The sequence below is a fragment of the Mustelus asterias genome, chromosome 9, assembly GCF_964213995.1.
Source record: "Mustelus asterias chromosome 9, sMusAst1.hap1.1, whole genome shotgun sequence".
Classification (NCBI taxonomy): Eukaryota; Metazoa; Chordata; class Chondrichthyes; order Carcharhiniformes; family Triakidae; genus Mustelus; species Mustelus asterias.
The window spans coordinates 123,464,692-123,492,584 of NC_135809.1; the positions used below are offsets into that span (position 1 = coordinate 123,464,692).

Sequence of the window (27,893 nt, forward strand, 5' to 3'; positions counted from 1 at the left end):
AATCTTCCCGCCACACTTGCCATCCTCTCTCACCGCACCAGTGGGGTGCGCTGTGCCAGTGGTTCCCTTTGGGAACCCTTTGGGAACCACTGGCATAAAGGATGCTGCACCACCACTGCGCATGCTCCGATTTCAATGATGCATGTTCCGGGGCCGCCCCTCAGCCAATCAGCACTGCGCATGCTCCGATTTCAATGATGCATGTTCTAAGGCCTTCCACAACCAAGGAGCAATGCGCATGCTCCGATATCATTGCTCCATGTTTGCTTCAGATTCCAGCATCTGTTGTGTTTTGCTTTTATCATTGATCCATGTTCCGGGGCCGCTCCTCAGCTAACAAGCAGTGCGCATGCTCTGATATCAATGATACATGTTCCGGGGCCGCACCTCAGTCAGCCAGCTGCGTCGCTGCGACAGGCTTGGATCCAAGCTCCATGACGTAGTGGCGCGGACGTGTGTCACGTAGGGGTACGCGTTGACGCAGGGGGGTAGAGAGTGGGGGACGTAGAGGGTACGCGATGACGTAAGGGGAATGCGTGCCGACGTGCGTGCGGAGCGGCGCTGTGAGGATGATGGCAACCGGCAAACAGAGTGCGAGGGGCGGCAAGTAGGCGCGGGGGCGGCAGCGGGATGGAGTGGCCGGAGAGTGACCCTGAGGTAACCACCCCAAAGGAGGTGGGAGGGACAGGAACAGCGGGGGGCGGGGTATTGGGGAGCGAGGGGGATTTGGGGAGGATTGTGGAGGGAGATGGAGGTTTGGGGGGGCGGGAGTGTATTTTGGGAAGGATTGGGGGGCGGGGCTATGGGGGAGGGGAATGGGGTTAAGGGGGGAGGGGAATGGGGGGAGGGGAATGGGGGGTAGGGCGATTGTGGGTGGGATTGGGGGAGTTGTGAGGGGGATTGGGGCTTTGTGGAGAGGAGGAGGGATTGGGGAGGATTGTGGACAGAGATGGATTCCAGCTGGTTTGGGTTGGGAGGATGTTATTTTGGGAGGGATGGGGATTATGGGGGAGAGTGGGGTCAGCCTCGGGGGGGGCGGCGGGAGTTCTGGGAAATGAGGAGGGAGGTGGGGAGGAAAGAGGGAAATGGAGGAGGTGGCAACTGAGAAGGGTCAAGGTTGAGATAACAGGAACAAAAACAGAAAATGCTGAAAAATCTCAGGAGGCCCTGTCAACATCTGTGCAGAGAGAATGGAGCCAACTTTTTGAGTCTGGATGACCCTTCAGAGAGGGTCTGTCCAGACCCAAAACGTTGGTTCTATTTTCTCTCTCCAGATGCTGTCTGACCTGCTGAGATTTTGCAGCATTTTCTATTTTTGTTTCAGATTCCAGCATCCGCAATATTTTGCTTCATCTTAATGAGATAATAGGACTTAGGAGCAGGAGTAGACCATTCGGCCACGTGAGACTGTTCCGCCATTCTGTCAGATGATGACTGATCTTGTCGTGGGCCTCAACTCCAGGTCCAGTCAGGGACCTGAGGGTTGCAAAGGGGGGGAGTCACCTTGAACATGGGAAGGCGGGTGGTTTCTGCGGCCCTCAGAACTTTGCCCTATTCCTGGCTAATTGCACCCCCTCACTGTGTATTCGCTGCTGGGGGAGAGGACCTAACTCCCTGTGTCTGGGTGTGGAGGCTGGGAAGAAATGTGACTCTTTCTTCATTTGTGATTGGGAAGCTTAAAAAACAGCCAATTTGTTTTGGGTACTGAGAACTTAACAGAATGCCAACTTGAAAAGAAAGCTCTCAAGTGTCAGTACTCGAGTTATTTGTCGGGGACAACACTTTCAAAAGAAGTATTGGGAAAATTCTGAATGCCATGCAACCAGTTCCCTCTTACACTTCATATAAAAGCATTTAGTGTTTGTATGAAATACATGTATTCTGCTTGAGTGTGCTTTGTCATGGAGCACTCAGATGTATGCTTGATTTCTGCTCTTGTTACTCATGCTCAGGTGGAGTTAGGCGGATACAAAGAGTCAGTAAATCATTCTTAGCTGCTTTTGCATACTTAAGTATCAAGTTGCACAATATTTTTGAAATTGTGGTCATCCGGTTAAGCGTGTTTGCTGCCACTGTTAGAAAATGGCCTGGGTTAATTTCAGTTTTTGTCTCTGGTATTTCAGTCGCTGTTGAAATATTTTTGCCCTTTTTTTAAGGAAAATCTTTGGGAATGGTGTTGCACCTGAGACTGGTAAACAAAACCTGAATAATTTTTATTCACCAGGGATATTAGAAGGAGTACATGTTAAATGTAGAGGTGCCAAATACTGCAGGTGCTACAAAATATTTCCTGTAATTTCTTACTCAGATCTGCAGCATTGAGAATTTCATTGCTCTGCTGGTTGAATTCTAGTGTTTACATCCACTGTGAAACGTCTCAGTTGAACAAATGCAGGCAAAGTTTCACTTCTTTCACAAGCTTTTCTTCCTCACTTTCAGTCACTGATAGATTAGAGCTTATTCGTTTCTAGCAATGAAGTGCATTTATAGTCTCTCGTGGTAGGTTTTGTACCTATTTTTGAGTTCAGTTCCTTATAGATATGCAGCCGGAATGGGAGGGGCAAGATGGGAGAAAGGGGTAATGAATGTTCTTAAAAGGAGGTGGGGTAAGCAACCGTATTCGTCAAACCGTTCGCTTTTTGGACTAGTTAACTGTTTTCTCAATTGGATGTAATACGTGACATAGAAAAGGGAGACCATTTCCCCTGTAACTTCACTGTCTCATTACTAATATGTTTCATCTATAGTGTCAACTCAACTGCCCCCATGAGCACCATGAGCCACATAAACAAGGATCTCATGGCAACAGCAGAGAGGAGCTGTACAACAACTCTGAGCAAGCCGCAAGCCCAGTTGAACATGACAGTGACCTTGCTTTCATGGAAGATTACAGCAACTGGGATATTGTGAAAGCCACACAGTAAGTGCAGTGTGAGTGCTGGTATTGCTTAGTATGTAAACCATCAGTTAATGTGGTTGTCTGAACAAAAATAGGAGCAGGAATAGACCATCTGGCCTGTTGAGCCTGCTCCGCCATTCAGTACAATCAAGGCTGATCTTTTGGCTCAACTCCACTTTCCTGCATGCTTTCCTTATCTTCTGGATTTTAAAGCTCTTTTTTTTGAGAGCAGAATTTGAATTTTTCTTCCTGTAAGTTCTTTTGTGGGTCTTTACACAACCTGGCACCAAAGGTCTGTTGCGATGTCTTTAAGTGCTGGATCAAGACTGAAGATTGAAGAAGTGACTTGCAGTAATGTAGCAAGGACTAGTTACAGTGAAGGTATAAGTGATCTGAGAAATCATAGAAACCCTACAGTGCAGAAGGAGGCCATTCAGCCCATCGAGTTTGCACCGACCACAATCCCACCCAGGCCCTACCCCCATATTCCAACATATTTACCCGCTAATCCCTCTAACCTACACATCTCAGGACACTAAGGGGCAATTTTTTGGCATGGCCAATCAACCTAATCAGAACATCTTTGGACTATCATAGTGTATTTATTGTGAAATGGTCCTCGCTCTGCTGAACCCTAGAAAATAGTATGTCTCTGGCCATATATTTTGGAAGTTCATCCAAAAATATCTGCATAAACGTAAGATGCAATAAACACACTTAAAAATTGACTTTGGCCAAGATTTTCTAGTCAGTGGCAGAGTGGGAACACACCGCTGACCCCTTTTTAAACTGTGCCCTTACCATTATACTCCGGAGCCTTTGAACTTTCCTGTCCCGGCACCAGCTGGAATCCAGCATTGAGCTGAGTCTGAAGGCCTGGTGGTGAAGCACAACTGAAGCAAAGTCTGTCCATCATGAACTGAAAACTCTTGAAATCCCCGTCTTCAGTTCATTTAATTTCAAAGGTTTTAAATTGACTTCTCTTTGTTTTTGGGTGCCTTCCTCCCTGACAATTTAACTCTGATCCAACATAGGCCAGACCAAAGAGCCAGCAATTCCAAGTGGTAGCCAGAGTTGAGGAGGGGTGGGGTGAGCCTTGTCGGGACTTGGTGTGTGTGTGTGTGTGTGTGTGTGTGTGTGTGTGGGGGGGGGGGGGGGGGGGGGGGGGAGAGAATTGGGGGGGGAGAATTGGGGGGATAGTGTTTGTGAGCCTTGTCGGGACTGCAGGGGGTGAAGAGCAACTAGGGATGGGCATTAAATGCTGGCCTAACAAGCAACATCTGCATCCTGTAGAATGAATAAGACAAAACTCCATCTCGTTTACTTAGAACTGTGTTCCTGAGCAGGGTTACATCTGCTCGGGACAGCTCTAAGTAAATAACTGTTCACAAAAAAGTAACCCAAAGTTCATGTGGTATCAGATGCCAAGTGGACTGTTAGCGAGGGTTTGCACGCAGCCATTTCTGAGCTACTGAAAGTTCTGGTTTCAAACGTAACTCAGCTCACCAGAACTTCCGATGCCATTATGACCCTCAATAGTAGTGAGGGTCTCAGAGTTCAGGTATTGGAATCAGAAAATCTGGACCATGATAATGAGATAGTACTACTACACTGAATTCTGTCACCTAATTGTTCTGCTGTTAAATGTTTCTTGCAGTCTTCAACTTGAGGAAATAGTATGAAGAATTACTTTGTCTCTGTCCAGCATTAGAATATATGACTGGGCACTGCTGACAATGTTCAGCTTCTATTCCAATGCTCAAGCAAACAAGTTTTCTTCTGTATGTGGAAACAAATGGCCGATCCAACTCTGTCGTGCTACAGAAAATGGTGAGATCATGAGAGGGTTTGTTCCTCTCCCCTAACACCACCTCAACAAAAGTTAACGTAATCTCTGAGATTGCAATTTAGTGCACCCCATTTTACAACAATCTCCCTTTGCTACAGTATTTTGTTTGTAAACTTTTGTAACTATGTAGAACGGGCATTTTTGAAATGGCAATGGCAGTAGGATCTATTATTCAATGGAGAGTGCAGGAGGACATGCCAGGAGCTGCACCAGACAAAACTAAAAATGAGGTGCCAAACAGCATAAAGAGTAAGTGATAGACAGAGCTAAGCGATCCCACAACCATCAGATCAGATCTAAGCTCTGCATCCCTGCCACATCCAGCCGTGAATGGTGGTGGCCAATTAAACAACTCACTGGAGGAGGGAGCTCCACAAATATCCCCATCCTCAACGATGGAGGAGCCCAGCACATCAGTGCTAAAGATAAGGCTGAAACATTTGCAGCAATCTTCATCCAGAAGTGCTGAGTGGATGATTAATCTCGGCCTCCTCCAGTGGTCCCCAGCATCTCAGATGCCAGTCGCCAGCCAATTTGATTCACTTCATGTGATATCAAAATATAAGAACATAAAAACGAGGAGCAGGAGTAGGCCACCTGGCCCCTCGAGCCTGCTCCACCATTCAATAAGATCATGGCTGATCTTTTTGTGGACTCAGCTCCACTTACCTGCCCGCTCACCGTAACCCTTAATTCCTTTACTGTTCAAAAATGTATCCTTGCCTTAAAAACATTCAATGAGGTAGCCTCAACTGCTTCACTGGGCAGGGAATTCCACAGATTCACAACCCTTTGTGTGAAGAAGTTCCTCCTCAACTCAGTCCTAAATCTGCTTCCCCTTATTTTGAGGCTATGTCTTCTAGTTCCACCCACCAGTGGAAACAACTTCCCTCCTTCTATTTTATCTATTCCCTTCATAATCTTATATGTTTCTATAAGATCTCCCCTCATTCTTCTGAATTCCAATGAGTATAACCCCAGTCTACTCAGTCTCTCCTCATAAGCCAACCCTCTCAGCTCCGGAATCAACCTCGTGAATCTCCTATGGTTGGAGGCTTTGGATACTGCAAAGACAATGTGCCTTGATAACATTCCGGCAATAGCACTGAAGACTTGTGCTCCAGAACCTCCTGCTCCCCTGGCCAAGCTTTTCCAGTACAGTTACAACACTGCCCGGGTATGTCCTGTACACACAAAGCAGAACAGATCCAACCCGGTCAATTACTGCCCAATCCGTCTACTCTCGATCATCAGTAAAGTGATGGAAGGAGTCATCGACAGTGCTATCAAGCAGCACCTGCTCAGTGACACCCAGTTTGGATTTCGCCAAGGTCACTCGGCTCCTGACCTCATTACAGTCTTGATTCAAACATGGACAAAAGAGCTAAATTCCAGAGGTGAGAGTGACAGCCCTTGACATCAAGGCTGCATTTGACCAAGTGTGGCATCAAGGAGCCCTAGCAAAACTGGAATTAATGGGTATCGGGGCAAACTCTCCACTGGTTGGAATCATACCTGGCACATAGGAAGGTGGTTGTGGGGGGTCAGTCATCTCAGCTCCAGGACATCTCTGCAGGAGTCCCTCAGGCTAGTGTCCCAGGCCCAACAATTTTCAGCTGCTTCATCAATGACCTTCCCTCCGTCATAAGGTCAGAAGTGGGGGTGTTCGCCGATGATTGCACAAAATGCTCCAATTTGTGGCATTGGTCACTGCACTCGTAGCTTTAAGTCATCAAAAGGTATTTCATAAAATACTCATGGAGATTGCACCTATAATGGGAATGCCATAATTATGACTGCACCTGCCTATCAATCAGAAACATGATGGCACACCATTGCTGCCATCCATGGCTTTCATTTTAATCACAGATTGCCACCTTCAGAAGTGGGGAATTACAGTGGATTACACTTCCACCACTCCATGAAGGTGCTGGTGAGGTACCAAGTTAAGTTTTTATTCAATTGTGGGACATGGGTGTCACTGGCTGACCAGCATTCATTGCCCATCTCTAGTTGCCCTTGAGGTGGTGGTGGTGAGCTACCTTCTTGAATCACTGCAGTCCACGTGCTGTGGGTTGGCCCACAATGCCGTTAGGGAGGGAATTCCAGGATTTTGACCCAGCGACTGCAAAGGAACGGCGATATATTTCCAAGTCAGGATGGTGAATGGCTTGGAGGGAATTTTGCAGGTGGTGGCATTCCCATGTATATGCTGCCCTTGTTCTTCCATGTGGGAGAGGTTGGGAGTTTGGAAGGTGCTGTCTGAGGATCTTTGATGAATTGCTGCAGTGCATCTTGTAGACAGTACACACTGCTGGTACTGAGCATCGGTGGTGGAGGGAATGGATGTTTCTGGATGTGATGCCAATCAAGCAGGCTGCTTTGTCCTGGATGGTGTCAAGCTTCTTGAGTGTTGTTGGAGCTGCACCTATCCAGGCAAGTGGGGAGTAGTCCAACACACTCCTGACTTGTGCCTTGTAGACGGTGGACAGGCTTTGGGGAGTCAGTTACTTGCCGCAGTATTCGTGGCCTCTGACCTACTCTTGTGTAGCCACTGTGTTTATGTGGCGAGTCCAGTTGAGTTTCTGGTCATTGGTAACCACAAGGATGTCAACAGTAGGGGATTCAGTGATGGTAACACCATTGAATGTCAAGAGGCGGTGCTTAGAGTGTCTCTTATTGGTGATGACCATTGCCTGGCATTTGTGTGACACGAATGTTACTTGCTACTTGTCAGCCCAAGCCTGGATATTGTCCAGATCTAGTTGCATTTGAACATTGACTGCTTCAGTATCTGTGGAGTCACAAAAGGTGCTGAACATTGCGCAATCATTGGCGAATCCCCACTTCTGACCTTATGACGGAGGGAAGGTCATTGATGAAGCAGCTGAAGACTGTTGGGCTGAGGACACTACCCTGAGGGATTCCTGCAGAGATGTCCTGGAGCTGAGATGACTGACCCCCCACAACCACCTTCCTATGTGCCAGGTATGACTCCAACCTGATACCCATTAATTCCAGTTTTGCTAGGGCTCCTTAATGCCACACTTGGTCAAATGCAGCCTTGATGTCAAGGGCTGTCACTCTCACCTCTGGAATTTAGCTCTTTTGTCCATGTTTGAACCAAGACTGTAATGAGGTCAGGAGCTGAGTGACCTTGGCGAAACCCAAACTGGGCATCACTGAGCAGGCCATTGCAAGTGCAGTCATAATTATGATATTCCTATTATAGGTGCAATTTCCATGAATATTTTATGAAATACTTTTTGATGACTTAAAGCTACGTGTGCATTGACCAATGCCACAAATTGGAGTATTCTGTGATTCGGCCCCTTTATTATTTGCGGGGTCTGCACTTCAGGGAATGGTGGACTGTACACCCGCCATGCATTCACTCCAAATGCCAAATCCCACTACTCTCTGAATGACGGAAAGGTCACTTAAATGTAATTTGATGCATTAGCATCGACAGTGAATTTCAGCAAACTTTTTGTGGGAAACCACATAAGGAAAGCACCACAACTTACATTCGTTACATACATTCTAATTTAGTTCTTGAAAATGTTTTTCATCTTTTGATAGCAGGCTTATGGGTGTTGAGCTCCCTTGATTAAGAGAACGGTATTAAAACAATTCACATTAAATTGTATTTGATGCACTAGAAACAAGATGTCAATCCCTGTGAGTCACTAAAGATGTTCTTCACGAAACATACCTCATGTTAATTGTGTTTGCGGAATGCATGGCCATTAATTCTACCCCAGGGTGCCTAGTCTCTACTGCCAAAAATGCTTGAAACACCTTGCAGTTGCTTCCCCTGCAGTTTGACTCACAGGAAACAATTTCAAGATGCTAAATTGTCCAGTACCTATTTTGAATGTCAAGATGGTTGTGGTGAAACCTACTTGTCGTCGTTCCAAACCACGACAGACTCTCTTTAGAGATAGAGATTTCAAAAACGCATCCTATGAACCACAGACGTTAGCCATCCCAGTTTGCTTTCATTTCTCGGATCTGAGTTCTTCAGCAGCTCAGAGAAGGTGAAAATTCCTCTCTACTTTCTGGTTGTATCACAGCTTGGTAAGAGTTCCTGCTCTGCCCAAGACCGCAAGAAATTACAAAAGGTTATGAATGTAGCCCAATCCATCGTGTAAACCAGCCTCCCATCCATTGACTCTGTCTACACTTCCTGCTGCTTCGGCAAAGCAGCCAGCATAATTGAGGACTCCATGCACCCCGGACATTCTCTCTTCCACCTTCTCCCGTCGGGAAAAAGATACAAAAGCCTGAGGTCACATACCAACCGACTCAAGAACAGCTTCTTCCCTGCTGCTGTCAGACTTTTGAATGGATCTATCTTGCATTAAGTCAATCTTTCTCTACACCCTAACTATGACTGTAATACTACATTCTGCACTCTCTCGTTTCCTTCTCTATGAATGGTATGCTCTGTCTGTATAGCACGCAAGAAACAATACTCTTCACTGTATGCTAACACATGTGACAATAATAAATCAAAATCAAATCTATGTACTTGAAATGAGTAAGCAATCATAGCTCATTTCCAGATGAATTTGTTGCCAAAGGTGTTCCGTTATCTGGCACTGATCTCCCTTTCAAGACCACAAAATTCACTTAAATTAAAGGTCAGAGAGAGAAGTTGGGACTTCCAGGTGGGACTGTGAATGAGCTTTTTGTCTTTTGTACCCATTTTCCAATCCAAGTCACACTGCCAGGATGGTAGTCACTTCTCCCTGTTTGAATATGAAATGTAACAGTAGATCAACAGCACAATTCTGTTCCTAATCCAGCAGTAGCTAGCACTCTGACTAGGACTGCTGGTATCCTGCTCCCCTTTGGCATTTTATGCATCCACCTCGCTCTTCAGCCCACTTTTGGCAACGTGCTTTCAACTATCTCTCAAACTTCCTCACTTTGAAACCTTTGCTAAAACCCAGCTCACTGATCAAGCTTTAAGTCACCCGTTTGATTTTCTTATGATTATACTTTTGTGCAGTGCCTCGGGATATTTTTGTATGGTAGTGGAGCCATGTACATGCAAGTTGTTTGCAACATGTGCTGTCTTTAAGATGCATAGCAACAACTCGCCAAGGCTTCTGCAGCTTCCAGTTCCATGAGCTCTGCCACCTAGAAGGATGAGGACGACAGATGCATGGGGACATCACCACCTGCAAGTTCAAGTCACACACTATTCTGACTTGGAACTATATCAGCTGCTTGTACACTGTGTGACTAGATCGAAATGCTGTAATTTCCTCCCCAACAACACTATGGGTGTACTTGCGCCACAAGGCCTGCAACAGTTCAAGAAGGCAGTTCACTGCCACCTTCTCAGAGGCAAATGGACTTGAGGCAATAAATAATGATCGTGACAGTGACACCTACATGTTATGAATAAATTTTTCAAAGAAGTTCAACCGGTATATTTCCCAATAGTATGTTTCTTCAATAGCTCCTGGACTGGAAAGAACAATTTCATACTTGCCAATGGCTTGGCTCCTATTTGTAAGAAACTAATTTCCATAAATTTAGGTACAGTTCACGTCTGTCTCCCCTTTCTTTCTAACAAAGAACTCATTTTACACTTCCAGATACGGAATAATTGACAGGTGTAAAGAGCTAATAGAAGCTGGTTATGATGTTCGACAGCCTGACAAAGAGAATGTCTCGTTGCTTCACTGGGCAGCCATCAATAACCGAATAGAGCTCGTGAAGTAAGTCCTATTAGTTCTCTTTGTAAAGCATGTTATCATTCTAACGTCACATTTAATTTGTACAATAGCTACTACAAATTTGCATGATGTATATTTACATTGTTTTAACTTCACCAAAATGCGCCCACAGGTACTATGTTTCAAAAGGCTCCATTGTGGACCAGCTGGGTGGAGATTTAAATTCAACACCTCTTCATTGGGCTACCAGGTAGAAATACTCAATTCTTCTAACAAGTTTCGGAAATTTGATCTCTAGGCACAAGATCCAAATATTCTTGGGGAAGATAGGAAAGTCTGATATGTGCAATGTTTTCTGTTGAATGTGCCATCTGTAACCTCATTAATCATGTCCCATGCATCTGTTCTCCAACACCAGCTGCTAAATTTCCATGATTTGTAGACAACTACAATACACAAACCTTTGACAGTAAACTGTCTTCAGAATATTTTTCAACTTTTTAGTACTTCAGTAAAACTTAAGATTAATCTTGAAATTTGACAATTGAGTTTAAAATCTTATTAGCAGTTGTGTTTTGGGGGGAACTGAGCAGGCTATTAACTTTATAATGTCCTTACTTTATCGATGAATAATGTCCTTACTTCCACATAATAATTCTTCTGATGTCCGTGACTTGTTATGGTCCAGATAGGTTTGGAAAGGTTGAAGAAAAAGAAAGTGGATAATCATGGAGGGGAGCGCAGTGTTGAGTTGACTGGATCAGCATGAAAAATTAGAAATTTTGTGCAATATGCAGAGGAGCTGCTGCAACCAAGCTGAAGCTAAACAGTGCATTTATATTCAAACCATGTGATAAGAAAATGCAAGATGTGTCAGTGACTCTTAAATTTGACATTGATTTCAAAATAAGCCTAAAATACTTTGTGGCTTGTTGCTGATTGTAAAAAATAATAGAGATAGCAATTCTAACTGTGGCATGGTAACTTGCCCTAATGGGATTTTTTAACCATATAATGAGTACTTTTTAATATATTCCAGGCAAGGCCACTTGCCTATGGTTGTGTTACTATTGAAATATGGAGCGGATCCCACCCTGCTCGATAGGGAAGGATTCACCTGTCTTCACCTTGCAGTTCAGTTCCAACATATGCCTATCGTGGCATACCTTGTGGCAAAAGGTCAGGTATGTTGGGTTTTTTTGTACGGTGTGAGAAGTCTCGAGGATACTTGTATTGTCATAATAAAAAAGCATTTATTTGAAGAAGTTCCTGCTGAACTTAAGTCTAAGGAGAAATAGAGATCTAATACTTGGTGTGCAGTTAATTTATATGAAATGTGTGCTACTCAATTTATTTGGGTATCACTAATCTGTGATTTATAGTAACACTTACGTGGTTCGGCCATTCGATGAAATTTTGCAAGCTTCAGCATTCACAGATCTCCATAGCTACAATTACTGCGCGCTAAAATTCTCTGATAGAAATTTATTTTGTCCTGGTCTTCCAACCATTGATCATTTGCTTTGCGAGTGAACACGAGAGAGACATAGAAGATAGGAGGAGGTCATTTGGCCCTTTGAGCCTGCTCTGCCATTTGTTACGATCATGGCTGATCGTCCAATTCAATAGCCTAATCCTGCTTTTCCCCTATAACCTCTAATCCATTCACCCCAAGTGCTATATCCAGCCGCCTCTTGAATTCATTGAATACATTCAATGTTTTGGCATCAACTACTTCCTGTGGTAATGATTTCCACAGGCTCACCACTCTTTGGGGGAAGAAATGTCTTCTCACTTCCATCCTAAATGGTCTACCCTGAATCCTCAGACTGTGACCCCTGGTTCTGAAATCCCCCACCATCGGGAACATCCTCCCTGCATCTATCCTGCCTAGACCTGTTAGAATTTTATAAGTCTCTATGAGATCCCCCTTCATTCGTCTGAACTCCAGAGAAAATAATCCTAATCTAGTCAATCTCTCCTCATACATCAGTCCCGCCATCCCTGGAATCGGCCTGGTAAACCTTTGCTGCACTCCCTCGAGAGCAACAACATCCTTCCTCAGAAAAGGAGACCAAAACTGCACACAATACCCTAGGTGTGGCCTCACCAAGGCCCAGTATAATTGCAACAACACATCCCTGCTCCTGTACGCAAAACCTCTCGCAACGAAGGCCAACATGCCATTTGCCTTCTTTACTGCCTGCTGCACCTGCATGCTTACCTTCAGTGACTGGTGCACAAGGACACCCAGGTCCCGCTGCACACTCCCCTCTCCCAATTTACAGCCATTCAGGTGGTAATCTGCCTCCTTGTTTTTGCTTCCATAGTGAATAACCTCACATTTATAGAGAGATCTTAGCCTCCCAGCAGCTATCGGTCAAATTTAGCTTAAAGCAATCCGTTCATTCTTCCATGGTCTCCTTTTCCCTTTATTTTGAAATCTCAGGCAGAACACAATCCAATCAGTTTGTGATCTCATTGAAATCAAAACTTGTTTTTCTCTAGAAGTGAGATGTTTTCTGTTTTTTTAAGGATGTAGATACACCTGATATGAATGGGCAAACAGCATTAATGATGGCAGCAAGCAGAATAATAGGGTATGTCCAATATATTTGTTTTTTGGCTTCATACACAAATTCTGTACATCTATTTAATCAGGCCAGCAGGTGTAATATTGTAATCTGTTTAATCTAGGCCCGAGCCAACGAGATTCCTTATAAAATTAAACGCTTCAGTAAATGCTGTTGATAAAGTACACAGAAATACACCACTACACTGGGCAGTAATATCGGGAAATGTGGCTGCATTGAATGCACTACTGGATGCTGGCGCTAATGTTGAAGTTATAAATGCAATGGTGAGTAAATACCTAATGTCTACCTTGCATGATTTTGTCCGAATTATTTAAGTAGGCTACACATCTAATTACATTCTGCTGTTATGAAACCTTTCAGTGCCCTCTTTCAAGCTGTATTTAGTCAACAATCGAATTAAGTTGTGTAGTGTAATTTTTAGCTGAACTCAGCCAGAGCAACATCTGCGTCCACCACACACTCAGGTAGTACATTTCAGACCCTACCCACTTGCTGCGTGAAAAAGTTTTCCCCCTGTTTCTCCATTGCTTCTTTTGTTAAAATTAGTTTGAATCTGTGCCCTCTGCCTCTTGATCTTTCCGTCAAAAGGAACAATTTCCCCCATCTACTTTGTCCAGATTACTCATGATTTTGAATACCTGCATCCTATCTCTTTCAACCTTCTCGAGAATTGTCCCAACTTCTTAAACTTCAGCTTTGTAGAAAGATTATTCATCCCTGGACCTATTCTTATAAATCTTGTCTGTACTCTCTCTAATGCCTTCACATCCTTCCTAAAGTGTGGGGTCAGAACTGAATCCAATATTCAATTGAGGCTGAACCAATATTTTATGCAGTCTCAACCTGTCCTGCCACCTTCCATAGTTAATACGCACATACATCACGTCCCTCTGCTCCTGCACTCCCTTTAGAGTTTGTACCTTTTATATTTTCTCTATGCATTCTTCCTACCAAAATGAATCACTAAACACTTGCCTGCATTAAATTTCATCTCCCAGTTGTCCGTCCATGCCATCAACCTGTCTACATCCTTTTGAAGTTCCACAGTATCCTCCTCGTGGTTCACAATAATTCCAAAGTTTTGTATCTTTTGAAATTGTACCCTGTAAATCAAGGTCTAGATCATTAATAAACATCAGGAAGAACCGGTGTCCTAACACTGAACCCTGGGGAATTATAATCCTTCCTCCAGTTTGTAAAACATCCATTAACCACTGCTCTCTAACTCCAGCCAATTTTGTAATCATGTTGCTACTGATCCACATTTGCCTAAGTGACCATTGATTTTGCTCTGAATAATCATTTCTAAAAGCTTCCCCACCACTGAAATTAAACTGACTGGCCTGTGTAACATTTAAAATTTGTCAACCCTCTGGCACCACCCCTGAGTCTAAGGAAGATGGAAAATTATGGTCAGTGCCTCTGCAATTTCCGTGGATGCATGTCATCAGATCATGGTGCTGTAACAACCTTAAGTTAGACAACCTATCCAATACCACTTCCTTATCAATTTTAAGCTCTTTAAGTGTCTGAACTACCTCTTTAACCATAGTCTAGACAGCATCTTTATTGGTAAAGACCGATGCAAAGTATTTGTTTAACACCCCAGCTATGGCTCCTGCCATCATGTTCAAGTCCCTTTTATTTTGATCCATAATCAGCTCCATTGCCCTTTTACTAGCTTTTTATTTTCAATTTGTTTAAATCTTTTGAGGTGTACTAATCCATTACGCTAGATTATTCGCCGATGCAGTTGTGATCCTGTATTCCGGAGATTAGAGAATGGTTTTGCAAATCACATTTCTGAGAGAGGTGGGTATGAAGGGCATGCACCTTTTGATGGTATGTTGCCCTTTTTCTCATCTTGCGTTATTTTGGGTACCTTGCCTCTTGCATCAAAGAGGACAGTGCTGGGACTAGTGACCTGGGGCAGCAGGAGGTCAGTAGAACTCAAAGTTTCTGTTATCTTTTTGGCCTGTAAAAGGAACTTAGCAATGTGGCCATCATGGTAAGTATAATTCTCATCGCTGAATTGTAGCTACATGTTGGTGTGCTGCTGGGCTTAATATTTCTGTAGTTCCAAGGATGTTGTTTTTTGCAAGTACTAATCAGAATTGTTCTAATGCTGATAAATTGGAATTTGCTGAACTGTTTACAGGGAGAAACTCCTCTGGGGTTAGCCCAGCAGAACCGAAATCCTTGGATAATACGTTGCCTGCTTGATGCAACTATTGACAGAAGTAGAGGCCATTTTATGCTGAAGGTTCTGAAGAATTTTGAAAAATACAAGGTAGGTCACAAATTAGAAATGTTCCTGAATTTAGTTGTGTTTGGTAATGGGTAGTTATTGTGTAATCATCCTTTCTGGTGGTTCATCGTGACTTGTAATGTAACATTGTGATGGAGCATTCAGTGTAATAGACTTTAATTCGAGTGAGATCCCTCCATAAAATCCCTGTAGTGCACAAGGAGGCTACTCAGCCCACCAAGTCTGCACTCACTCTCCAAAAGAGCACCCTTCCCAGGCCTACCCAAAGTGCCCCCCCCCCCCCCCCCCCCCCCTTCCAACCCATTCACAGCAAAGTCAGCATGGTGGCACAGTGGTTAGCATTGCTGCCTCACAGCGCCAGGGACCTGGGTTCAATTCCAGCCTTGGGTCACTGACTGTGTGGAGTTTACACGTTCTCCTTGTGTCTGCATGGGTTTCCTCCCACAGTCTGAAAGACATGCTGGTTAGGTGCATTGGCCATGCTAAATTCTCCCTCGGTGTACCCGAACAGGTGCCGGAGTGTGGTGACTAGAGGATTTTCACAGTGACTTCATTGCAGTGTTAATGTAAGCCTACTTCTAAATGCTGCCAACACTTTATAGAAACCCTACAGTACAGAAAGAGGCCATTCGGCCCATCGAGTCTGCACCAACCACAATCCCACCCAGGCCCTACCCCCATATCCCTACATATTTTACCCGCTAATCCCTCTAATCTACGCATCCCAGGACACTAAGGGGCAATTTTTTTTTAGCATAGCCAATTAACCTAACCCACACATCTTTGGACTTAATTGCATCCTGTTCACCTTTTTATCCAATCCAATTTTTCTAGTACCTTCTTTGCTGTGACATTGATAGCATCCACTTCTCTAGTCAAGTTCGTTGCGAAGTACTCATTTAGTCTTCAAACCAAGCCGTCACCCTCCTCAAGATCTCCTTTTTGGCCCCTAATCTTCCTTTGACTGCTCTTAGTTGTTATATACCTGTAAGGGATTCTTGGGTTTCTTTTTATATTAGGGCCTAATTTCTTCTCATACTCTCTCTTTTTCCATCATGCTCTCCTGGCTCTCTCTTTTCAGCTTGGTTCTGTACTGTGAATCTGACATTTATCATGAGTGTCTTTTTGCTGTTTAATTTCATCCAGGGAGTGCTAGCTTTGGATGCTCTTCCCACCCACCTCCCTCTGAAGCTACTCCATTGGCTATTTACTATTTTAATTTCTAATCTTTGATTCAAATCCACCTGGGCTGTATTGCTTTTCAACTCACTGAAATGAGTTCTTCCAGTTGAGCGTTGTAACGCATCTGGTTTTTCCTTGTCCTGTTCCATAACTGCTCTAGACCTAAAGATAGTGTTCACTGGATCCAAATTGCCTCACACTTTTGTTACATAATTTCAATTCTCCAGAACGAGATCCAGTGCTGCCTTTACTCTCGTTGGAATGGAAATATGCTGATCAAACAATTGCACAATTCAGAAAATGCTGGATGAACACAGCACGTCAGGCACTATCTGTGGAGCGAGAAACACAGTTAACGTTTCGAGTCCGTTGACCCTTCTACAGAACTGGACTCAACGTTAGTTGACTGTGTTTCTCTGCCACAGATGCTGCCAGACCTCTGTCTCTGCATCATTTTCTGTTTTTATTTCAGATTTCCAGCATCCACATTATTTTGCGTTTATTTATGCACATTTCAGGTATTCCTCCTCCTCTTTTCCCCATACTGTTATTGTCCTTGTCTATGCTAAAATATTCAAGAAAAAGAAATTGATGCAAGGGAATTTAAAAACAGTTATTGATTAAATTATTTCTTGAACCACAGCTTCTCCTGTTGTTTTTGATGGCAGTGGCAGTGATATGGGTGACAGGCTACATAGCAGATATGGAATCTGACTCCTGGCTTCTGAAAGGCATATTATTTGTTTCTACTTGGCTTGTAATACAGCTTATCATAAGGTATGCCTACTCTTAATTCTCTAATTGTCACTAGAATTCACACATGCACAATGTAATGTAAGTAAATTTAGTCTTCCCGCCCCTTTTTCCCCGTGCCCCATCACCACTAATTTTATACAAAATTACCTGATGGTGTGACGGTAAGGCTGCTACCTTGGTTGCGTGCTCCTGAATAAGGACCTGATGGGAGGGGAGGAAAGGATGAGTGATGGGGTGAAATTATCAGTGTCTGGAATTTAGATAGTTATCCAGTGATGCAGAACATAAATACACTTGGGTAAATAATGAAGGATAAAATATAAGGGTTAGGCAGCTCTCATGTCTTCAATTACACACACACACACACCACCCCCCCTTTGGCTCTTTCCACTGCTATCCTGTTGATTATAACACATGTTGGTATATGAATATAGTGAGATGCTGGGGGAGAGCAGCACTCCAACAAGGGCAGTAAAATAGTGCGACTGCTGGCAATATTCTAAAAGATAGAAGCTATTATGAGCTCACTCACTAAGTAATGGCAAGGCTATTCTCTCTTTACAGCTCCCCACCTATGGCTACATTAATCCATTGCAAAATACCTACTGTAACTTAAGTGCCATAGATATGTTTTCAAGGTGAAAGATATTGTTTCTAATGTATGAAATGTGGCAAATCCAGGATCCTCTGGTTGGTTCATACTACTCGTCTGGTGCTGCCTTGCTGATTGTAAACTTTACCACGAGTCAGTGATCTGGCTATGCACTCAGTATTCTGCTGATCTAATTTTTGTAATATCTTGGGTAAAGGATAATCCGAACAACGGAGCATAGCTGAGAAATTTATCAGGTGTATGTGTTTGCTATAATATACTGTACTCCTGTGCTGTGATTTGCTTAACAGGCAGTAATAAATTTTGGTGCATTTTGGGCCGTGCTAAATTCTCCCTCAGTGTACCCAAACAGGCGCCGGAGAGTGGCGACTCGGAGATTTTCACAGTAACTTCATTGCAGTGTTAATGTAAGCCTACTTGTGATACTAATAAATAAACTTTAAAAAATTGCATTGATTTTAACTTTTCAAATCTGTATGTTACACACTTTGGTCAATGCACTCTATGTATAGGGACAGAACGTTATCTTGAAGTGGTACCACAGAATAATTTATTCTGTAGGGCTGATAAGATTCTAATATGCGAGACAATCACTGTAAAAGCAACATTTTATTTTAAAAACTGCAATATCACAATTGTGATATTGATCTCCCGCAAAGAAGAATTTTGACGCAGCCAGCATTTTGAGTCTCTACATTGAGCAGAAGGCCTCTTGGTCCTTGTTGTAAGGAGCTCTATAAGTGAAAGGACTCGCATGTCAACTAGCACTGAGGTTTCTCAATTTAAATATACAGAACTGGTTGTCTCAGGTTGGTCACTCAGGCTGCTTGCTGACAGGTCTCATTGCTGACACCAGATAACCAGCTATCTGCTGAGAACCTGAAATGCCAAAAGAATGCACCTGGGAACAATCATGGAAAATGTATGGCAAAATTCGAATGATTCCCGTAGTGTAGTGCAGGAGAGACAGATCGAAATTGCGACTTGGGAGTTCAGTCATTTTGACAGTCCCGTGCTGTTTGCTTTCAAAACCTTACAGGTCTGTTTCTCTGTCACACAACCAGAAGAGGGCAGTGTTTATTCAAAGTATTGCTGGTTCAGGAGGGGATTCAGATATCCTTTTAATGAACTTAATAGATTTGTGCTGCAGCTATTGGTAGCATGACAAACGACAGTTAAACATAAATCTGTGCCAGTGTATGTTCCTGCATGTTTTCATAATTGAACGTAGGTTAATAAAAATATTTATCGAAGTTTCTCTCTCGTGCTTTATTATGAATGTAGTTGAATCCAGAACACTGATGGTTTGTATTATGCAATGCCTTTGCTCAGTCCAGTAAATGACTTTTCAAGTTGAATAGTTATATAAAATAAAACGTATTGTTAATAAAATGCAAATCTTTGCTCCCTTGATAGTTCAGTTGATAAATAAAGTGAATGGCTGAACCATGTAAAGTGGCAATGACGAATTTGACCTTTAGTCTGTGCTGAATGTGCTGATTGCTGCTGGGGCAGCAATTCACAGAACTGTTGTTGGTCTCAAATGCCTTGAGTTCGTAATGGAAAAGTCAGCTAATTTTCAGGCATTAAGCCTGGATGAGTTGACCTGATGAATAGCCTGCTGAAGCTTGCTATCCAGACTATGTATGAAGAATTGGGCAGCTGCGCCAGGTCACGGGGCGATTTTGCTTTTAATAAAAGGGCAGCATTTATTACCCAGCGCTAATTACCTTTGAGAAGGTGGGAGCCCCCTTCTTGAATGCAACTGAGTAAGGCTATTTAAGAAATAAGTGATGTGGGTCTGGAGTCACACACAGGTTAGGGTGGGTAAGGATGGCAGATTTCCTTCCCTCAGGAGTGTTATTAGTGAACCAAATGGGTTTTTGCAATAATCCAGTAGTTACACTGTCACCATTATTGCTACCTTGTTAATTCCAGATTTATTTAATTGAATTTAAATTCCCCAACCGCTGCGTTGAGATTTGAACTTGCGTCTCTGGATCATGATATCCTGTCTGAGGATTACTAGCCCACTTACCTAAGCACTATATTACCATAATTGACCTTGTGGAATCTGAGTCTTCAGGATAGCAAAGAAAACTGCCTGAGAGGGAAGTAAAATAAGCAAAACTAATTGCGACTCATTACTCCTTTATTTTTTCTCTCTGTAGGCGTTTTATAAGTATGCAGACATATAGTTACATTCCATTGGCGTTTCTGGCAGCCTCGCTTTTTTGGATGGTTATTACGTGGTTCATCCAGTTCTTGCCTGATATCCTTTTTCAATATCGCTGTAGAAACCGTGACTTGAAAGTGAAAGTAATTTCATTCACACACAACATGAAATAATTTAAATGTCGGCTGAGTGATGTGTTTTGCACCTAAACAAAGTAATCGCCATTGGATTGATCACACGAAGCAAAACAAGTACAAGATAATGTTCAGGATGATAGCTTGTTTGCCTTTTAGTTGCATATCTAGTTCAATGCTTTCGGCGCATTTTTCATGAAGCTGATGTTGAATTTTCCTAATCGTCAGACTCCTAACTCAGCTAAAGCTTACATTTGAGTTTTGAACACATTTATAAAATAAAAAACTTGTGTTTATTTGGCACCTTTGATGAATTCAAGATGCCCCAAAGCACTTTACAGCCGATGAAATGTTTTTTTTAAGTGTAGTTTTCCAACAGGGTCTCGCCACTGACACTAGCTGCTCACCTACTGAGTGTTCCCAGCATTTCTGTTTTTATTTAATGTGGCTCGCATCTCTTACTATTTCCATTGTGTTATAAAAATTAATCTATTTTCACACTTTAAGTTGATCAAATTTGCATCTTTGGTCAGTCTCACTCTGGAGAGGTTTTATCAGCTTATTTTATACCTACGCTGCCACCTTAGGCCTTTATTGGATGTTTCTTCTCATACTCGACTGCCCCATGCTAGGTGTGACACAGATCACATATAAAACTTTTGGCTCAAGTTTTCCTTTACTGTGGGAGTCAACTGGCTGTTCAATAGTGTCACATAATAAGTTATATAATTCTAATACATAGCCTTGTTATTGGTTTAATTATGGTTGTGTTGTAACTTACTTAAATTGAGAATTCCGATGTCTGTGGTTATTGGTGCCAAATGTTTAGTTTGTATAATGTATATGTTCGGACTGGCACTAGTCTAAATTTGAATCTTCTATTCATTTTACATTTTCATTGGACAAATTTTGTTTTCAATTCTCTTTTGTTTGTGAACATTTCTACTTGTGGGCGGCACGGTGGCACAGCATGTTACCTCACAGCGCCAGGGACCCGAGTTCAATTCCTGGCTTGGGTCTGTGAGGAATTTGCACGTTCTCCCCGTGTTTGCGTGGCTTTCCTCTGGGAGCTCCAGTTACCTCCCACAGTCCAAAAGACGTGCTGGTTAGGTGCATTGGCCATGCTAAATTCTCCCTCTGTACCCAGACAGGCGCCAGAGTTTGGTAACTAGGGGATTTTCACAGTAACGTCATTGCTGTGTTCATAGAATCATAGAATCCGACAGTGCAGAAGGAGGCCATTCAGCCCATCGAATCTGCACTGACCACAATCCCACTCAGGGGGGTCAGTGTTAATGTAAGCCTGCCTGTGACACTAATAAATAAACTAAACTAAATTTTTATTGTGCTCTGAAACACCTTGATCTTCAAATTATGTTGCTATTTTTGCCTGGTGTTCTCTTCTTTCCTTATTGCAGCTTCTGGTGTGGGTTGCATAGGATTTAAAACATTTTTTTGTGAATTTGAAAAGGTGCCTGGAATGTTAATCTAGCAGGATTTCATCTCGTCTTTTCCACAATGTGTTTTTTCAGTTTTTGTGTTGTGGGTTACACACACCATACAAGACTGCTCGTATATTAGTATACTGAAACTTCCTTAACCGTGAACTTACATATGCCTGATTCAAAATTTCAGATTCCATTTGCCCTTAGCATTACAGGCTGTATCTATTACTTTTATAAAACTTGGACTATAGGCCCTGGATACCTCCAGGTTCCAGAGCAAGAGCAAAACAGGGTAAAGATATTTGAGAATCAACTTTTGTGAGACTTTGCTGTCTTCTAACTAGCTTCCGCATTCTTGTGATTGCATGCTTACGCTCCCTTTTTCTCTCCGTCTCTTGCACTTGCTGTGCTTTTTCTCTTTGTCCTCTGCTCTCTCCCCTCCCCAGAACAGAACTTGTAAGACAAGATTGATTGTAGTCACTTTTTTTAGCTTCGAGCATTGTGGAAATAACTGCAGTTGCTTCAGAAACACAACTTCAGTTGAAACTAATGGGGGTGCTAAAATGGCAAGCAAAAGGAAAAATTTATATTTGTCTCGTGCCTTTCACATCCTCAATGTCCCAAAAGCTTCTCTGCCATCAATTCACTTTGCAAGTTATGGAGTCACATTCAGCGCTGTAGAGAACTGGTGCGCTGCAAAGTCTGACAGTCAACAATGATACAAACATTGAGCTATGAAACATAGAAAATAGGAGTCGGCCATTTGGCCCTTCGACCCTGCTCTGCCATTCATTTTGGCCATGGTTGATTATCAAATTCAATACCCTGATCCCAACTTCCTCCCATATCCCTTGATCCCTTTAGCCCCAAGAGCTGTATCTAATTCCTTCTCAAAATCACACGATGTTTTGGCCTCGACTACTTTCTGTGGTAGTGAATTCCACAGATTCACCATTCTCTGGATGAAGAAATTTCTCCTCACCTCAGTCCTAAAATGTTTACCCATTATCCTCAAAATATAACCCTAGTTCTGGACTTCCCCCACCATCGGGAACATTCTTTGAGTGAAACCCAAATCTTTTTAGAAGGTGAGACGAAAATTGCTGCAGTGAAAATATCAAGCCTTGTATCACACTCTGAGACTTCCACTAATCTTGTCATAAAGTATCTGAGTCTTTTTTGTTACCAAATGCAAAAAATAAACTAGTTCATGGGTAGTGCTTATTTCCTAAAGGTTGTGTGTGAAATCTCTTGAATTTATACATTTCTTACATTAATGTTCCTAATTTATTTTCCAGACTGTCGTGGCACTTGCAGAAGCTGATTGCTTAGATCCAAGGGTCTTCTGTACGAGGTGTCTTGTAAGTGACAATCGAAGTAATAGTTAAGCGATTAACAAATGATTTCTTTTTCCCGAATTAACTAGCTTTATCTAATACAATTCTGTATTTCTACCAAAACATAGCTCACAGTAGCAATTATGTGGACATATGGTTTAAATTTGTTAAATTAATTTCTTACAAATTGAACCTTTTTGATTGAATTGGCAACTAATTATGTTGTAGAACTTCTGTTATCTTTTCCTTCTACAAGCTCTCTTTCTATTAATTTCCTCCTTCATTAGCCCAACCATTCCTTCTCTATTGAGTTCTTACTTAGAATATGTTCTTTGTATTCCGACCATCTGGCCATTTTTTTGGGTTAGGATCAGGGCAAACCTTTTTAATGCAGCCGCAATATAATATTTGAGAAATTATTTTTAGTTTGTATTGTGATACTTCTGTCATGCTCAATACCAAAGGCTCTCAACAGGCTGGAATGTGGCTTTGTATGCACAATGTCTACATATGGTAGTGTTACCTTAGAGCTAAATAGAGACCTTTATCACCATGCTAGCTTCCTGGAATTGAGTTCTCTTGTGTTCTCTTAATTTCAGATAACAGAGCAAATGCTGTTTCAACAAGTAATTAGGCTGTGAACTGTTCATCAGATTTATTAAAAGTGAAACTTAATTGGTAGCATGATGTCTTTGCAATCAAGGATGAGAGGTTTCTGCAGTTTGGTGGAATTCTGGCTTTTGAATAATTGAATTTCACCCTTTTGTAATGTTTTTCTGACCTCCACCTCCGCAGAGATTTATTTGAAATACATCGCACTTTGCAAATGCAGCAACAGACCGGCTATTGATTCTGACAGTGTGTGTGCGGGCAGTGTGCCTGTCGCAGGAAGCCTGTGCAATGTGCTGACGTGTGTTTGTTGGACATGGTGCTAGAACACAAACTACTGGGTGAGGAGGCATGTGAATGTCACCAAGCGTGGTTTCTGAGGGCAGTCCCAAAGTCAAATGTGGCCCTGAGTTTATGGGAGGCAGGCAGGACGACCCTGAGCCTGGCTGCTGATTGCAAGGCAATGGATGACTGACAGCTGACTTTGAAAGGGAGTGCAGGACGCAAGCGCCATGCAGCATTACAGCTGTGCAGCTTTTATTTCCTCTTGCCCCCTGCTGATTGTACTGGCTTTCCAGGTCAGGCCTGCCATGGACAAACATTTTTATATCTCTCCACAATAAACCTAGAGTCCCTGAAGGCAACAATTGCTGAGACCCCCCTTTGAGAATATTGTGCAGCTTTGACCTGAAGGCCTGTCTCTCAGACCAGTATTTGTGAGTTTAGCGGTAGGGGACAGTTTTGCTGAACTTTTGTGTGCTATGTTCTTTTTCTTGATTATAAAGCATGAGGTAGAATACCTTTCCTCTCCTTGTGCTCTAACCTCTTTGTTCTCTAAAGTTGCCTAGCTTTAGCAACCAGCAAGGAACATGACTGCATTATTGAAAATTAGCATCAAAAATTGTGTTGATAGAAAACAAAACGCATTCAATTTGTAATTTTGTTTTAGCAAACCTTGCAAAACGAGGCATAAATATGAATCTTAGAAACCTAGCTCAAATTAATTTGGAGACTGTGGCTGCCACTGTCTGTAGAAATCACTTAGTGATTCAAAGTTCTTATGTACATAACAGCAATTTGTTTTTATAAAGAGGCTTTAACCGCTGTAATAAGATGCCCCAAGGTGCTTCACGGGAGCATTATAAAACACAGTAGGATACATCCCTGCAAAGGGATGTATTAGGTCCAATGACTCAAAAACCTGTTCAAAGCGGTAGGTTTTAAGGAGTGTCTTAAAGGAGGAAGGTGTGGTACAGGGGCAGAGGTGTAAGGAGGGAATTCCAGAGCTCAGAGCCTAGGCAATTGAAGGCAAGACTAACCTCACAAAAAAATCTCCTCACCATCTTAAAGGGAGACCTCTTATTTTTAAACAGCCTCCTAGTTCTAGTCTCTCCCTTGAGGGGAAACATCCTTTCACCTATTGACACTGTCTACACTTCCGGTTGTCTCGGTAAAGCAACCAGCATAATCAAGGACCCCACGCACCCCAGACATACTCTCTTCCACCTTCTTCCATCGGGAAAAAGATACAAAAGTACCAGCCGACTCAAGGACAGGTTCTTCCCTGCTGTCATCAGACTTTTGAATCGATCTACCTCGCATTAAGTTGATCTTTCTCTACACCCTAGCTATGACTAACACTACATTCTGATTCTCTCCTTTCCCTCTCTATGAACGGTATGCTTTGTCTGTATAGCGAGCGAGAAACAATACTTTTCACTGTATTCTAATAATGTGACAATAATAAATCAAATCAGTAAAGTCCTCTCATAATGTTTAAATTGCAATGGATACAGGTCCAACTTCTCCAACCTATCCTTATGCGATAACCCCTTTATCCCAGGAATCAGTCTACTAAACCATCTCTGAACTGCTTCGACCACAACAATATCATTTAAGTAAGGAGGCTAAAACTGTGCGCATTACTCCAGATGTGGTCTCACCAACATCCTGTAGAACTGCAGCAAAACATCATACTTTTACATTCTATTTCCCTTGTAATAAATGACAATATTCCATTTGCCTTCTTAATCAATTGATTGTAACTGAATACTAACCTTTTGTTATTAATGTACCAAGACACCCAGATCCCTCTGTTTGGCAGAGTTTTGCAGTCTCTCTACACTGAAATGATATACTGCTCTTCTAATCTTCCTGCCAATGTGGGCAACCCTAACATTATACTCCTGCCAATTTTTTGCCCACTCACTTAACCTCTCCTATATTCCTTTGCAGACACCGTTAGTCCTCTTCACAACTTAGTCAATGATTCATTGTGTCCTCAGCAAATTTAGGAATCATACACTTAGTCCCTTCATTGATATAGATTGTAAATAGTTAAGCCCCAGCATTGATCCCTGTGACACTCCACTATTTGCAACTTGTCAACCTGAAAATAAGCTATTTTCCCTACTCTACTTCCTGTTAGCTAACTAATCCTCTATCCATGCTGATATGTTCCTCCCTGCAACGTGACCTTTGATGTGGCACCTTATTTTGGAAATCCAAGCACACCACATCTACAGGTTCCCCTTTAGCCACGTTGCTTGTTACTTCCTCTAGTTGATTAGTCAAACAAGATTTCTCTTTCACAAAACCATGTTGACTCTGTAATTATGAACATTTGTTTCAACCCCTTTAGCCATTGTTCATGCAAAGAAGACAGATAGAAATAGCTGACGTTCTGGTGCTAATACTCTCTTCATCCTGTATTACAAGTATTAGCTGCATGAAATCATGAATTGCTCCGTTACTGGTGCTTTTTATGCAAATGCATTGGTCCTCAGTCTTGATGGCAATAGAAGGTAAACAAAAGGGAAACTAAGGTTCCTATTCATTAGAGCTCAAAAGTTCATCCATTTGAAGTGGCCTGGAAGTGTTTGCATTTGCTGCAGATCATGAAAAATTCTACCAATGCAGGATTCCTTGTCATAAAAATTATCAGGCCATTCTGTCTTTGGCATCCTCTAAGTGCCATGCTCACCTAGGCATGGATATATAGTGATGACTGTTAGCTCGTGAAGTGATGACCTGGGAAGTGCTATGTTGCTTTATTCTTCAGAATCAGCTACTGGCTGCTAAGCTATCCATCAAGTAGACTTGAAAGGCTAAAATTTGCCGCCCTCCCAAGAAAAATCTGTTGTAGTCAACAAAAGTGTCAAGTGTGTTTCATCAGCTAGATTTAGTGTGCTGATAATGTGGATAGCAATCAGCAAGCACTTCTGGTGAGAATAGTAGCTAATGGCTTTGCAGTTTAAAAAGAAATGTATTATTACTCCGACCAACTAGTATCCATGTGTGGCACTGTCATCTGTGGACATGCAATGAAATAGCCAGCCACAACGATTGCACATTTTACCTCATCGACAGAGAAAGAACGCCAAAAATAAACACCTTTCAAAATGATCATGCATATCTCAGAAATAGCGATAGAATTGTGATGCAACTTTGTTAGCAATCCTACATTATCAAACTGCACCTGCAGCATTTTTCTAGTTTCCATTTCTTATACGAGTGTATTACTTTGTTGTCAATGTGATCTATAACTTCAGTTTCCCTAGATACCTTTTTTAAGCTAGCTATCAGAAGATCTGAAAATAGATTGGTTGCACTAAGAAATGCTTGTTGATTTTCAGATCCGCAAACCCCTTCGTTCCAAACACTGTGTTGTTTGCGACCTTTGTGTAGCCAAATATGATCACCACTGTCTATGGATTGCGAGTTGTATTGGTGAGTCTTTGTTTTGCTGCAAGATATTCAAGGTGATTATCGTGCACGAATCAATTAAGCTTCTAAATCAGAATCAATTTTGGCAATAGTTTAAATTAAAACTCTTCCATCAACCTTCAGAAAGAGGACAGTGATGAGGTGATGCAATTTTCATTGGATGATTGAGTAAATTTAACTACACTAACCTTTCCTATTAACTGTAAGCTGCGCTGTTTTCCATAAAAAAGTCTTGTTTGAACCTTATTAATGATATTGAGGCCAATCAATTTGTTCTTGATTTTCTACTTAGTTTTGTCCTTTTTACATGTGAGCTGCTAACAGTCTTCACGAAGCTCTTGTCACTCCTCATACTTGGCTCATAGTTTCTGTTTTATAATTCATTATTTCTTATATATAATCTAGAATGTTCATTAGGCAAGCTATTTCTGTCGGTAATCATCTCCATTCATCATCTATCCTAAGGCAGCAATTTCGCCATCAGTAATGCAAGAATTTCAGTATTTCATATCGTCTGGTTTATGTGATAAACAAGGTGGATATTGAGGTTATTTTTTCTTTTCATTCATTCTGCATTTTTGTTTTACTCCTCCACTTTTTCTCTTTTG

The 27,893-nt window shown here is 42.2% G+C and overlaps 1 protein-coding gene across 1 annotated transcript in view; it reads left to right on the forward strand.

The window, feature by feature from the left end:
* Window positions 1–527: 527 nt before the first annotated feature.
* The window catches only part of zdhhc13 (zDHHC palmitoyltransferase 13), a 43,100-nt gene continuing 15,734 nt past the window's right edge, over window positions 528–27,893 (forward strand). Inside the window, exons 1-13 of the mRNA XM_078220993.1 lie at window positions 528–657; window positions 2,748–2,920; window positions 10,361–10,483; window positions 10,614–10,691; window positions 11,481–11,625; window positions 12,977–13,041; window positions 13,139–13,301; window positions 15,197–15,328; window positions 17,133–17,266; window positions 20,030–20,130; window positions 21,781–21,905; window positions 22,912–22,974; window positions 27,195–27,288. Of these exons, the coding sequence (XP_078077119.1) occupies window positions 631–657; window positions 2,748–2,920; window positions 10,361–10,483; window positions 10,614–10,691; window positions 11,481–11,625; window positions 12,977–13,041; window positions 13,139–13,301; window positions 15,197–15,328; window positions 17,133–17,266; window positions 20,030–20,130; window positions 21,781–21,905; window positions 22,912–22,974; window positions 27,195–27,288 (1,423 nt within the window). The 5' untranslated portion in view covers window positions 528–630. The remainder of the gene's footprint in view (window positions 658–2,747; window positions 2,921–10,360; window positions 10,484–10,613; window positions 10,692–11,480; window positions 11,626–12,976; window positions 13,042–13,138; window positions 13,302–15,196; window positions 15,329–17,132; window positions 17,267–20,029; window positions 20,131–21,780; window positions 21,906–22,911; window positions 22,975–27,194; window positions 27,289–27,893) is intronic.